Genomic DNA, 12,017 nt, shown 5'->3' with positions numbered 1-12,017 from the left:
ATATGTATATAACTTCTATATTTATATTTTAGATAATATATATTTTATTTATATATATAATATTTAATTGGATGATAGATCACATGATATGAACTTACCCTTTCCATTTGACATTCTTGTACTAACGACACTTTATTGTCTCTTAGTCCATGTATTAGAAGCGTTGGTGTGCATACCTTCCTGTGGAAGGCATAGTCACCCTGCGGCCAATTCATGCCTTTCAATACGTATTTCATGTGCGAAGGCCACTGTTTCATCGATTCTTGACCGCAATAAGGATGCTGTCGGCCTCGCGCGGAATAGAGAATATCTCGATGAAAACCGCACATCAGCAGAGGCGCGAGAATCGCCCTGAGACAACAATGACCCGCGCATTCTGTGCTCGGTGGAGCAAGAGGAGTCGGACCACCGCCCGATATTAGCACAAGTTGATGAATATTATTATCATATTTACAAGCTAATGCTGTAGCAAAACTGCACCTGAAATTTATACAAAATGTTCGCAGATATCATACTGTAAAAAAATAAAATGTTAATTTTAACTTAAAAACGTATAGTAGGCTTTCTGAGACATGCAAAAATATTAAAATTAACATAAAAATGTTAAAAAATATCTTTATTAACATTTTATTTTTTACAGTGCAATTTTATTAATATTGCTAAAATATAAAAAAAATATCTAATAAATTTAATATAAAAATATAATATAAATCTAATATAATGAAACTTTTTTTTTTACAAAAGTAATTGTTCGAGACAAATTATGGAAAAGTAAAAAAGAATATTTTACAATTGTACAGTTTTAAGCAAACAATATCTTACCCGTAATTATGTGCGACTAAGACGCACTTCTCCCCAGGTTTAAAAGCGTAATAGTGTAGAACAGCGTCCAAATCCTTGAGTAATTTGCTGAAATGATAATCTCTAGGACGTCTGGGCGCTGAGCTCATACCGTGCCCGAGCATATCGGGAGCAATGCAAGGATAACCGAGAGAAGAGAAATACCGTAATTGATGCTCGAAGACTTCTGCCGAGGAACCAAAACCGTGTAGAAAAACTATAGTTGGTTTTTTATTTCTTCGAAGCGTTACCGAATCGCGGAGACTTAATTTGGTATTTTCCTGCGAAGAGATTTCATCGAATTCGATCCATTTCTTCTTGTAATCTTTGAGCTCAATAGGAGAACTTTCCGTTAATTTTACATCAATCTTTAATAGAGTCTTGCCATTTGGAGATGAATCTCTGTCGTTGCTTTGGAATTCTAAGCGTAGTTTCTCGAAATTACAATCCACGTTAGCAGTATCTTCCAGTCGCTCCACTTTCCAATCAGGATCTGTCGATGATGTCTCAAGTTTAGACGAAATTAATTCAATCTCTTGAAAGTCAATCCCACGTTCTCCCTCTACTGGAACCGCTTTTTGCAAATTTTTTTCGAGACTATCTTCTTCCGAGTTATTCATTGAAGAACCTCTTCCCAACTTCTCATCAATGATTCGTAAAAGAGACTGCTCAAAGCTGGGTTCTTGATCAGGTAATTGAAACTCGATGGTTTCTACGCTATTTATTCCAGAATCTACACAATCCAATTTTTCCGAAGGAATTCTTTCCGTTGGTATTCCAAGGTATAAACCTGCTATCCCAAAAATAGTACAACAGTAGTGAAAAGGTTTTATTGTGTAAAATGAATATCTATAGAAATTCTTTTATTAATGAAATAATAAAATAATCTTATTTTTTTCTTAAATATATCGCTTACTGTGTTTTCTTGCAGAACAATCGAAATCTAGAGAAGCTAGTTTATCAGTCGAGCCAACGAAAGCGGGATTCACATAACCCTCGCTTATCGAAACTCTGGCGAATTGATTTTTACGTTCGTTTTCTGTAATCCATTCCTCCTGCGTCTTATCTTCTAGAAGACGAGGATTATCGATAAAGGAGTCATCTCCGTCTTTCTTTATCGAAATTTTCTCTTTGGATTTATCGGACTGTGATTTTATCAAATTATTTTTCGTTCGCTGCCAAGAATGTTGAACATTATCTTTCTCCACACTAGTTATATTCTTAACGGTATCATCAAGTACCTCTTCCAAAAGTGTATTGATATACCTATAAAATTTATTTTCTTTTGTTTTTATATACCTACATCTAATATAATGCTTCTTAACTTATCAAATATAGTAGGATTACGTTTATTTGCACTTCATTTATATGAACAGGTTTATACTCAATTCCAAATATACACTCATAGCTAAGCACTTATTAACCGATCCATTCAGATAATAAGAGCGCAACATACTCGACTTCAGTTTCCGAATTTAACAAATTTGAACGTCAGCTATTATTACTGAAACTAAAAAGAATTGATAGGAGGAAGAGCTAGTGAGCCTCTATTATCTGAATCATTCGGTTATCGGAACAGTCTTGTTCCCCTGATGACATGTTCGAATAAATGAAGTTGTACTGTAATCAAGTACTGTAGAAAAAGACGAAGAAAACTAACAGGCACTTCAGGATAGAGTATTCAGGATTAATTATGATTTCATTATTAAAAATGTTTTAACGATAATTAAGGAAAATTCTTCGCGTCTCATTTTTATCCATTGTACCAGTTGAGTTTATGTAATGAACTTACCTTTCTAAATCCTTGACAATTTGTTGTTTGGCGCTCTGCTCGAACGGCTGGCGATCAATCATTAATGCCGAAGACACCGTCGTTTCGTTTGCGCAGTCGGAAAGTTCCGAATCGTCCCGTAACTTTTGCAGATTCACGGAGACCCTTTGCTCCAATTCTTCGATTCCACGCGCGTTCTTCTCGGCCTCGCAGAGACTTGTTCGGATGTGATTCAATTCCGCGGATATTATTTGCTCTTCGGTGGTGCTCAACGCGCTGGCGGACTGGCGGAAAGAGCACCTGCAATTTCCGGACGGATGCGGTCTTCTGGTCCACCGATTAAAGAAATTGTCGTTGACCGACTCCGGCCGGTCAACCGCCGTCTCATAATACCAGCCGCTCTTCAGGGTCGGCCTCAGAACGCGCAGCGTGCGCCGCGGTGCTACGATAAAAAAATCGCAGTCGGGCAACTCGATTCTGCCGGGACTGACTCGATTCCGATTCCTCCAACACTCGAAAACCTTGCCGTACCAAGGAGACCCCACTGGAATCTCCTTTTCCTCCGTTGCCATCGTTTCTTCTTCGAGACCCGCGGCCGAATCATAAATACATCAGTATAGCCGATTTTCAAACAGCCGAATACACGACTGTCATAGCTCCAGCATGGCTGCTAGTTCCTATTTGCTGCCTATGAAATGAATAATATAATTCGATGATATAATTAATGTGTGTTTAAATTTTATGTATCTAAATAACAGTTATAATATTCACATTGTCTTTTCAATAGATTTTCCTTATAATTTTCTGAACGAAATATAAATAAAAAGTATCTATGCTCAATGAAATTTATTTAATTACTCGTATATGAAAAGTTTCATGTTCAGGTCCACTTTTTAAATAAATTAACAAATCATAAAAAGTTAACAGTCATTGATTTTAACACTTAATTAAGTAACTGTATATTATATCAGTAAAATTCCTGACAGTTGCTCCAAATACCATTCCGCTTAAATTGCTAACGTTATAATTATAGATCAGCGAGTTTTTGCGTAAATATATGCGACTTTCTCAATTTGCAACACTTTTCCTACGTATTCCCTGTACTCAAGCGATAAGATTTCTCCATAAAAAAAAAAAAAAACGAAAGCGTTCTTTCCACGGTCGAATAATTCGAAACAACTTTGAAGGCATATTACTTTCAAACAATGAAATTTATTCGACTACACACGCGAGTTTGAATTTGTTTTTAAAACGAGTTATATATTCTTGTGACAATGAAACTTTGAATAGCGAATGCAAGTTACAAACACAGTAATTTAAGCTTACAAAAGGAGTTTAACCGATTCGCTAATTATAGCATTCTTTTACAGCGACGTAAGTCGCTATCTCTCTCTTTCTCTCTCTCTCTTTCTCTCTCTCTCTGTCTGTCTATCGGAATAATCTATTATTTAACCATACCAGGAAAAGTAACGTTAAAGTGTATATATAATGATGAGCATATGATTCAATGCGCGTATAATTCAGTGATTTCACTTTTTTTCGTAGAACTGTGTGCTATTGAATATGTTCGTAAATTTTTAAAAGCCTAAACACCTCTGAAAAAAGCTTAAGCAAGAAATATTACATGATGATATTATAAATTAATATTGTAATATATATATTAATCTGATTGGATTATCTACGTATAAATGATTTTGAACAAATCTTTATGCAGAACTCTTCAGTCATATTTTTGAAACTAACTATTTGGACTTCGATCATAAGATTTTTTACATTTTACATTGAAAAAATTGATTAGTCACAGTTACCAAATACATTTAATTATGGATATTTGCTAAATATTGGTTTACTATTATTATATTTGATAATAGCTATCAAATATTTTTATTAGCTTATTATTTAACAATTTTAGTCCATAATTGAATCAACTAAACAATTTGGTGATAATTTATCAAATATTTAATATATATCAATAATATTTAAATTATAATAAAATGTTTAATAAATATTGCTAAATCATTTAATTTAATTTTCGGCAAATATACGTAATTCAGTTTATTTAATTATTATATAATACATAAAATCTAGAGAAAATAATTATTCAAATATTGTATAAAGTAACACGAATGCGCATTGATTTATGGAGAAATGCTTTTCATGACGAATCTTTTTAAATCACCTTTTTTCACCAGTGTATCTGAAATAGACGATTGTACCTTAATAATTTTATGGATTCGATACAATAATATATATAAATATTCAAATTGCGATATGTGATAGTTTCTAATGCTGAAAATAATTTATCATTCAGAATAATAAAATATATAACATAATTTTAAAGAAAACAGAAATTGTTTGCATTATTTATGGCACAAATGTATTACTTTAGGTTTCAGAAATTCATTTTTAAGTTTATGAAGTTGAATTGTACAGGAAAATAGTTAATATAGAATACACATAGTTGACATTTTGAAAGCATATGATATCGAAATATGTTATTTCCACATTTTAGATGAAGGATGATATTTCGTTTGAATGTTCGATATTTAAAGTTATTAAAAAATAAGTAATAAAGATAAGTAATAATAAATAAGATATTTTAAAAACTTAATAAAATACAGTATAATTTCAAATATTAAAAATTGTATAATCTATTTTTTTGTTTTAAAGATATTTTTTAATTAAATATTTAATAATAAGTCAAATATATTTATTATTTTAATCAATTCAGTAATACTAATAAAATTGCTTATCTTTTCAATTAAGTATGGTTGTAGTAATCAAATGTTTTATCAGCTTTTATTACTAAATAATTTATTATTTTCAACAAAAATTTTACAACAGTTATCAAATATCTTTTTTTTCACAATCGCAATTTGACAAAATATATCGCAAGTATTATTATATTTGATAATACTTGCGATATATTTTATTTAATGCCATTAAAATTTAGTAATAATTACTAATGTTTGATTTGAATGAACTAAATTTGTAGTAGACTTGAATAAAATTTCATTTATTGAACTAATTTGTTTACTATTTCGTTTACTTAACTAAATTATTTAGTAACTGTCAGTATTTAGTCGACACTACTTCACCGAAACATTTAATAACAGATACTATTATCAAATCCTTTTTTCGGTGTACAAAATATCGGGAAGCCGATTATTTTCGAAAATAATACGGTCTTACTCCGCGAAAGAAAAAAAAAAAAACAACAAAGTACCTAGATCTCTTCTACATATACATATATATTTGATTCTTACGATCTTTAAAGATCCAACATCAAAAGGTATTTTACAGAAGTATTTAATTACCTTCCTAAAGCGGAGCAGCATGTGCGTAACACAACACCACATACACCAGTCTAGTGTGATTGATACTTCACGACACTGAATATCAAGGGAGAGAACGGACGCAACGTAGAAACGTTCACTTCGATCGTCAGGGTCTCTCTTCGTGAGAGTTTAACAACTGTTTTGCGACGATGTGATGCGCCCGATCAGTCGCGTTCTACCGGCCACTGTGTTTTCGTCAAGAAGCGTCAACGACACACGCGATGATGGTGATGACGACGATGATGATGGTCCGTCAGGACGCGGGCGTCGTCCATCGGAGTTCGCTGTCGCACGGACTCTCGCCGAATGGTACCATCGCGGCGGGGCGTCGCGCATTTTTTTTTTTTTTTTTTTCGTGGGCGTTTCTCAGCCGGCAAATTAAGTCGGGAAAATTGAGGACGATTAATACTTGAGGCACGCAGCACGTCGACTCACACGGCGGCCATTGTACGTCTCGAACACACGGATGGAGCCGCCAGTACGTTCAAGAGAGAGAGAGAGAGAGAGAGAGAGAGCGAGACCTGCTGTCCCCCTACCATCGATGGGGAAGCCGTTTGTATACAGGGCGTTTAGAAAGTCCGCATCGGACCTCACCTGTCTCTAGTTCGGTTGAAATCGCTGTTAAACGGAATGCCTGCGATATGTACGTATATTTGTTCGAAGACCATATTGTATCTTATTGTTAGTAAACCGTAATCTTCGAAGTTACGCGAATGTACACGGTACACTTCGAGCGTCGTCTCTCAAGCGGAACAACAAGTCACGATAACGTTAAAATGGCATTAAAATCGTTACTGGCTGAAAAGTGATAATTAATAATGAATTCTGGAGTCATTTTGACATGATTTTGATGTTACGATGACTTGTGCTTTGCTTGGCATCAGTACTGGTGTCATTTAATGATAAAAGAATTCGGAGTACCGAAGAGACGATCGCCGTGTCAAAGATTGAGTGAACTAATTCCTACTTTGTCGCCACCCTTTAATGAGCCTTTCGTCAACAGCTTTGTATATGTAACTGGTAGCGGTACTCTCCCTTGAATGGAGACTTCCATGACCGGAAGAGACCTTATAAATCGCGATAAATCACGTACGTGGATACGAGCGTGAAAGATTTTATAATCGTATGACCTATTAAAGCGGTTCACAATGATCGCCACGAATGTAAGTACAGTAAATAACTGTACTAAAGCGTCGAATCAGACCGAAAAAATGGAGTACGTAAACAGAATCAAATTGATAATGGAATTTTCACGCTGCAATCAGGTTGTTCAAATAATCAGGTTCGTTCCCAAGAATGCAAGGATAAATATTAAAATTCCAAAAGCGTATTTATTCGCGCGCGACTTTATCGATGAGTAATGTAAATAAAAACGATTTTCCTGCTCTATAATTTCCAGAAGATTATGATAAGAGCAAAAGTGTCGCTGACCTATTCGAAGTAGTTATTTCATCGCTCGATATTTGCAACTGGGAGACGGACTATTTATTTTTGAAATATTACATTCAAAATTCTTAATTAAGGCGGTGGTGTATATTTGCAGAATTATTTAATTTCGCTCGATCGTAATAAAGCGAGCATTCCGCGAGCAATTCACGTTGTATCAAATCACGATTAACACCAACCATGATTTCTTTGAGCGCGATGCGATGACACGTTTTGAATAAATGTGTTTGCGGAACAAACGAGTTGTATGAGATAACGCTCGAGAGAAGAATTACGAGGAAGAAAGGTGCAAGTCAAGATGTCTTAGCGCGAACAACTAAAAAATAAAGATGCGTTGAACGCTAATTTATTTGAAACGCACCGATGTGAAAGGTAGAAAATCCTCCGGTCTTTTATCTATTTCTTTGTATTGCCAATGGATGTGTGCCAAAGTCCCGCTACAGATGCTTCGAAGCGTCTCTGGATGGATCAATTTGGAAGAAAGAATTTTACGCACTGAGCAATTAAAAAAAAACGCTTCAAAGCATTTTTGTAGCGTCGCATTGACCGTACCCAATGTTTGTTCAACTATATCTAACGATTGCAGCCGTGTGTGAGAACATCACGTCTGCGGATGGCGCCAATATTATCATTACGAAAGTGTGTTTTAGCAGTTTGCAACCCCCTGCCTTCGTTACGCCGCGCCGCGCCGCGCGTATCGCGACTTTCGGAGAGGACAGCGGAGACGACAGCCCCGCAGCGGCCGGTATTCGCGATAAGCAGTGCAAATTTAACGTTGCACTCCGTTGCCAAGAGGCAGATAACAATTTACGCGTTAATATATTAGCCGACGAGTGCGTATCTTTACGAGGGCGTGCGGCGCAAACATTTCCAACTAAGACTTTGACAGCGCAAATGTCGGTAACGGTCGTTAACCCCGCAGCCCCGGGTAAGCGGCTTAAGGTATAAAGGGTTGTCGCTCATCCCGCCCGATTACTCCGTTGGGAAGTACCCGGCGCTATGGAAGTGACGCATTTGCTCGCCGCGTATCTTCTCGTCGTCGTCGGTCTGACCACGCTGTTGGCGCACGCCGAAAGGAATGCCGAGGCCGGCAGAGCCACCGAGGCACCGATCATCGGCACCGAGGATCAGCAGCAGAAGGTGTACGATGAATGCCGGAATCCGGACTACAAGAAATACGTAAAGTGTTTAATGAGGCCGAAGAGACACGGTCAGCACACGAATCACGGAGACGGGCCGGAAACTGGTAGATCATCAATCGCTATAACAATCGGGATAAACACGGGAAATTCGCGTGGACGCTCGGAAGCGCTCCGTCGTTCAGACATATTATGCAACTGCAGCTGTTGCACGATCGCTTGAGAAAGATAAACCGTTGCATTAAATTAAAATTACTGGATCTTTTATTAACGTAACAGACGCAGTTACGCAACACGTTGGTTGATCGTTAGCGCGAGTTTCAAGTATATATATATATATACGAGTACGACGGATAAATATAAACGTGATACAAATATATCGTGACGGGCTTTATTGTTGTACAGTTAATTATGCTTAATTATATGCCCCGTATTACCCCGTTTTTCTGTTACATTTATTCGCGTTACGAAGGAAATTGTGCCTCTTACTATTGTAAACGATAAAACTTCTACAGATTCCGCCCATTGTCTGGAAACGTGTCTAAAAAAGTGCGAACATCACTTGGATCTCGATTGCGAGAAAAAATGCGGCTACTGCACGAAAAGAACCAGGCACAGGCATCAGATCATTACGGAATACGAGACGGAATGCGAATCGGGAAACTGCGGTCCATCCGGTGCCGGATTAAGGACTACTAACATAACGACGAACATCGGCATTAATAACGTCATTAACCCTTTCGGGGGTGGCGGTGGTAATGCTACTGAATTCGGTATTTTTGGTACTCGAAATGGTACTGGGTGGGGTTTTCCTCCAGCAGGCTGCTGTCGTGAGTCAAAAATTATCCTCTGTTTATTAATATACATAGAATCTAGTGATATAATTTTCCTGAAAATTCAATTGAATGGACGAAGAACATTTTACAACAAAGTCGGCCTCGTTTCCGATTTACAGCACCCGGAGGTCCTTGTCGTCCTGGTAGTCCCCCCTGTTACCCTGGATCAGTACCATCGCTTCCTATAGTACCTCAAATCTCGTTAGTACCGCAAATTACGTACGGAGTAGGATTCGGAGCCGCAGGTGGCTGCGCGTACAATCAGTGGCTTTGCATTCAACAAACTGGCGCACAGGTAGACATACCGTATCGAGTCAGAAATATATTCTTTATATATTAAAAGATGATGTAATATAATCGTAGTTTCCAAGCGTGCAGCCCGATTGCTCTGGATGCGGCAATCCTGTCTTACGCTACAAATGTGACGTGAATTGTTACGCAATTCACAACACAGCAACTAAACCACCTTGTAAAAGTCCGGAATGCATTGGTGGTGAGCGCTCGTTATTAATTCATTAATTAACACTAATTATTGCTAATTAATTTAAAATGCGATTTCTTGTTTTTTTGTTTGTTTGTCTGTCATTAATAATGACATTTCTACTTTTTATTTACGCGCGTATATAAACGTAATTTTATTATTTTAGGTTCCACGTAGAAATATGTCGGATTTATTAAAGGCGGCTACTAGAAACGAAGAATATTTTGTTAATCACTCATATTGTTTATATTTATAGTTTATGCTAACAATGGTGGACTCGATAAGAAATTGTAGCCCTAGATTTGCCATAAAACAATTCTTCATCTATTATAATTATCTATATGTGATCTCTGTTTCCCAACATTAACTTATGTGAAATAAAGGCGGTCTTATTTTTCTTCTACAAAATCTTTACTTCAATTATGTTCACGTTGAAATATTATTGACGAAGTACGTTGGTCGGTTTTATAATATAGAAAAAAGTATATCGAGATGGGAATGCGGCCGTGTATGTATGGTTGTCAATCTCTTGGCGCAATAGAAGGAATTTCTATTACGATTAAATAGTTACTATTAAAATTATCTATCTAAATTAATTAAATTATAAAACAATGAAATGAAAAATAATGGCTCATATGATTAAAAATTAATCATAAAACAAGGCGCTACTTGAATTAATTGAACTTTAATGCTAATCCAAAATTATATATATGTATAATTACAAATAAATTTTTCGACCTATATGCAATTGTAAATTTTGTACCATTTTTATCACCAGCTGTTGTAACATTTATAATGACCTCATGTGTATAGATCGAAACGTTTGTAATAGTGAATGATATTTTAGATTATATATATAAAATAATTCGATTGGCTTTAACAGCCTCTTGTTTTACTTGATTGAATTAAATTATTAACATTTCTAATGAATGTAGAATGATGAGGGCTCGAAAATCCGTTATAACATAGAACAGTTAAAAAATGTTCGCAGATCTGTTATTTGTACATATGGCTGAAAATAACGTTAGAATGTAATGTATGTAATGCAAGTAAATAAATGAACGGTCATAAAACTGAAACTACAGACGCAATTTTGCAAAATGTGTCTTGCATTATGCGTAACGCGCATCGGCCATCACTGGCGCGCCGATCGCCGGCATCGACTGCATTGCGTGGACAAGCGATGTGCTTTCGAACCCCTACGGACAAGCGAGCACGAGAGAAGGCTCCATCAGGTGTCAAGGTGGGAACAGGTGCTGGAAGCGTAGAGCCGCAATATTCAGGTGCACCGTGGTGAAAGACTGTGACATTACGACGGTTACGAGAAGACTGATTACAAAACGAACGGAATTGTTTTTTATTCTCGTTTTTTCAACGTCACCTCCAAGCGGGAAGTTGAAAGAGATTTTCTCCGAGACGATCATTGATACGAAGCACGAGAGAAAGACTCGATATAATTTTCCACAGTCGTTGGAATATTATTTCGACCGATGCTCGCGTAGATAAAACGAAAAATGTTAAATGATTTCCCGATCGATCTATTGGGCGAAGTGTGTGTACACGATGCGAGCAAGTAGTAATTGAATTTTTGATTTTTGTCAGAAAATTGTCAATATTTGTTTCTATTAACCAAAACAACAACTTAAGAGCAATTCGTACTTACGATAATTACCTGATCACTTTACCATTATCGTGTTCGTACGTTTCACTTCGTGAAAAGATTTCGAGCATGAGTCCGAGCCAAACAAAAAGTACTTACAATCGCGAACCTATTACCTGCCTTTCGCAATGCACCGGCTTCGATAAGGTTGGATAGCGAAAGTGCTTGTAGCATCCCGAACAGGCGCAGCGTGGGAATAGCAACTTGTTTCTCCTACTACCATCTTTCTTTCAATTCCGAGGCGTGGATGGATCCCTTTCTAAGAGATCTAAGTACGTCGTTAACTCTCGCCGTGTCCCACAGATAACATCGTGAGGATAAAAATTAAATATCACTATGGGAAAGAAAAACGGTTTTTTTTTATCGATCATCGATTCTTTTTTTAACACGCGCTAAATGTTAGCCCGTTTTCCTTCGCATCTGCAAACATGTCGGCGTCTCGTTGTGGTATAGAAAGTTATATAACATAGAAGACACGGATACAAAATTAATTACAAATATATGTC

General features: G+C 36.5%; 3 protein-coding genes and 1 long non-coding RNA gene across 5 annotated transcripts in view; 2 read left to right on the top strand and 2 right to left on the bottom strand.

Moving 5' to 3' along the window:
- Positions 1-6,005, bottom strand: part of LOC108752020 — a 6,875-nt gene extending 870 nt beyond the window's left edge. The window contains exons 1-5 of one of the 2 annotated variants that reach the window (XM_018492598.1): positions 5,929-6,005; positions 2,633-3,299; positions 1,757-2,106; positions 823-1,633; positions 99-480 (exon numbers count right to left, since the gene is read on the bottom strand). In XM_018492598.1, the coding sequence (XP_018348100.1) occupies positions 99-480; positions 823-1,633; positions 1,757-2,106; positions 2,633-3,183 (2,094 nt within the window). In that variant the 5' untranslated portion in view covers positions 3,184-3,299; positions 5,929-6,005. The remainder of the gene's footprint in view (positions 1-98; positions 481-822; positions 1,634-1,756; positions 2,107-2,632; positions 3,300-5,928) is intronic. The other variant, XM_018492599.1, reaches the window with a different exon arrangement.
- The window catches only part of LOC108752024, a 16,230-nt gene extending 5,809 nt beyond the window's left edge, over positions 1-10,421 (bottom strand). The window contains exons 1-2 of the long non-coding RNA XR_001939525.1: positions 10,409-10,421; positions 4,351-4,353 (exon numbers count right to left, since the gene is read on the bottom strand). This is a non-coding gene — a long non-coding RNA (uncharacterized LOC108752024). The remainder of the gene's footprint in view (positions 1-4,350; positions 4,354-10,408) is intronic.
- LOC108752019 overlaps positions 6,520-12,017 on the top strand; it is a 21,214-nt gene continuing 15,716 nt past the window's right edge. The window contains exon 1 of the mRNA XM_018492595.1: positions 6,520-6,592. The gene's annotated coding sequence lies outside the window, so the exon portion shown is untranslated. The remainder of the gene's footprint in view (positions 6,593-12,017) is intronic.
- On the top strand, positions 8,043-10,430 carry LOC108752021. Its single transcript, XM_018492600.1, has 5 exons — positions 8,043-8,641; positions 9,050-9,364; positions 9,490-9,665; positions 9,734-9,863; positions 10,018-10,430. The coding sequence occupies exons 1-5, from the start codon at positions 8,395-8,397 to the stop codon at positions 10,026-10,028; spliced, it is 879 nt and encodes a 292-aa protein (XP_018348102.1). The 5' UTR covers positions 8,043-8,394; the 3' UTR covers positions 10,029-10,430.

This window comes from Trachymyrmex septentrionalis, unplaced genomic scaffold, assembly GCF_001594115.1.
Source record: "Trachymyrmex septentrionalis isolate Tsep2-gDNA-1 unplaced genomic scaffold, Tsep1.0 scaffold53, whole genome shotgun sequence".
NCBI lineage: Eukaryota > Metazoa > Arthropoda > Insecta > Hymenoptera > Formicidae > Trachymyrmex > Trachymyrmex septentrionalis.
Note: the sequence above shows the minus strand (reverse complement) of the source record. Positions and strands in the feature narration are given on the sequence as shown.

Coding starts and splice junctions, on each gene's coding strand:
- LOC108752021 (XM_018492600.1), top strand. CDS start 8,395: ATGGAAGTGACGCATTTGCTCGCCGCGTATCTTCTCGTCGTCGTCGGT. Junction 8,642..9,049: donor CGGAGACGGGCCGGAAACTG/GTAGATCATCAA, acceptor AAACTTCTACAG/ATTCCGCCCATTGTCTGGAA. Junction 9,666..9,733: donor TTCAACAAACTGGCGCACAG/GTAGACATACCG, acceptor ATATAATCGTAG/TTTCCAAGCGTGCAGCCCGA.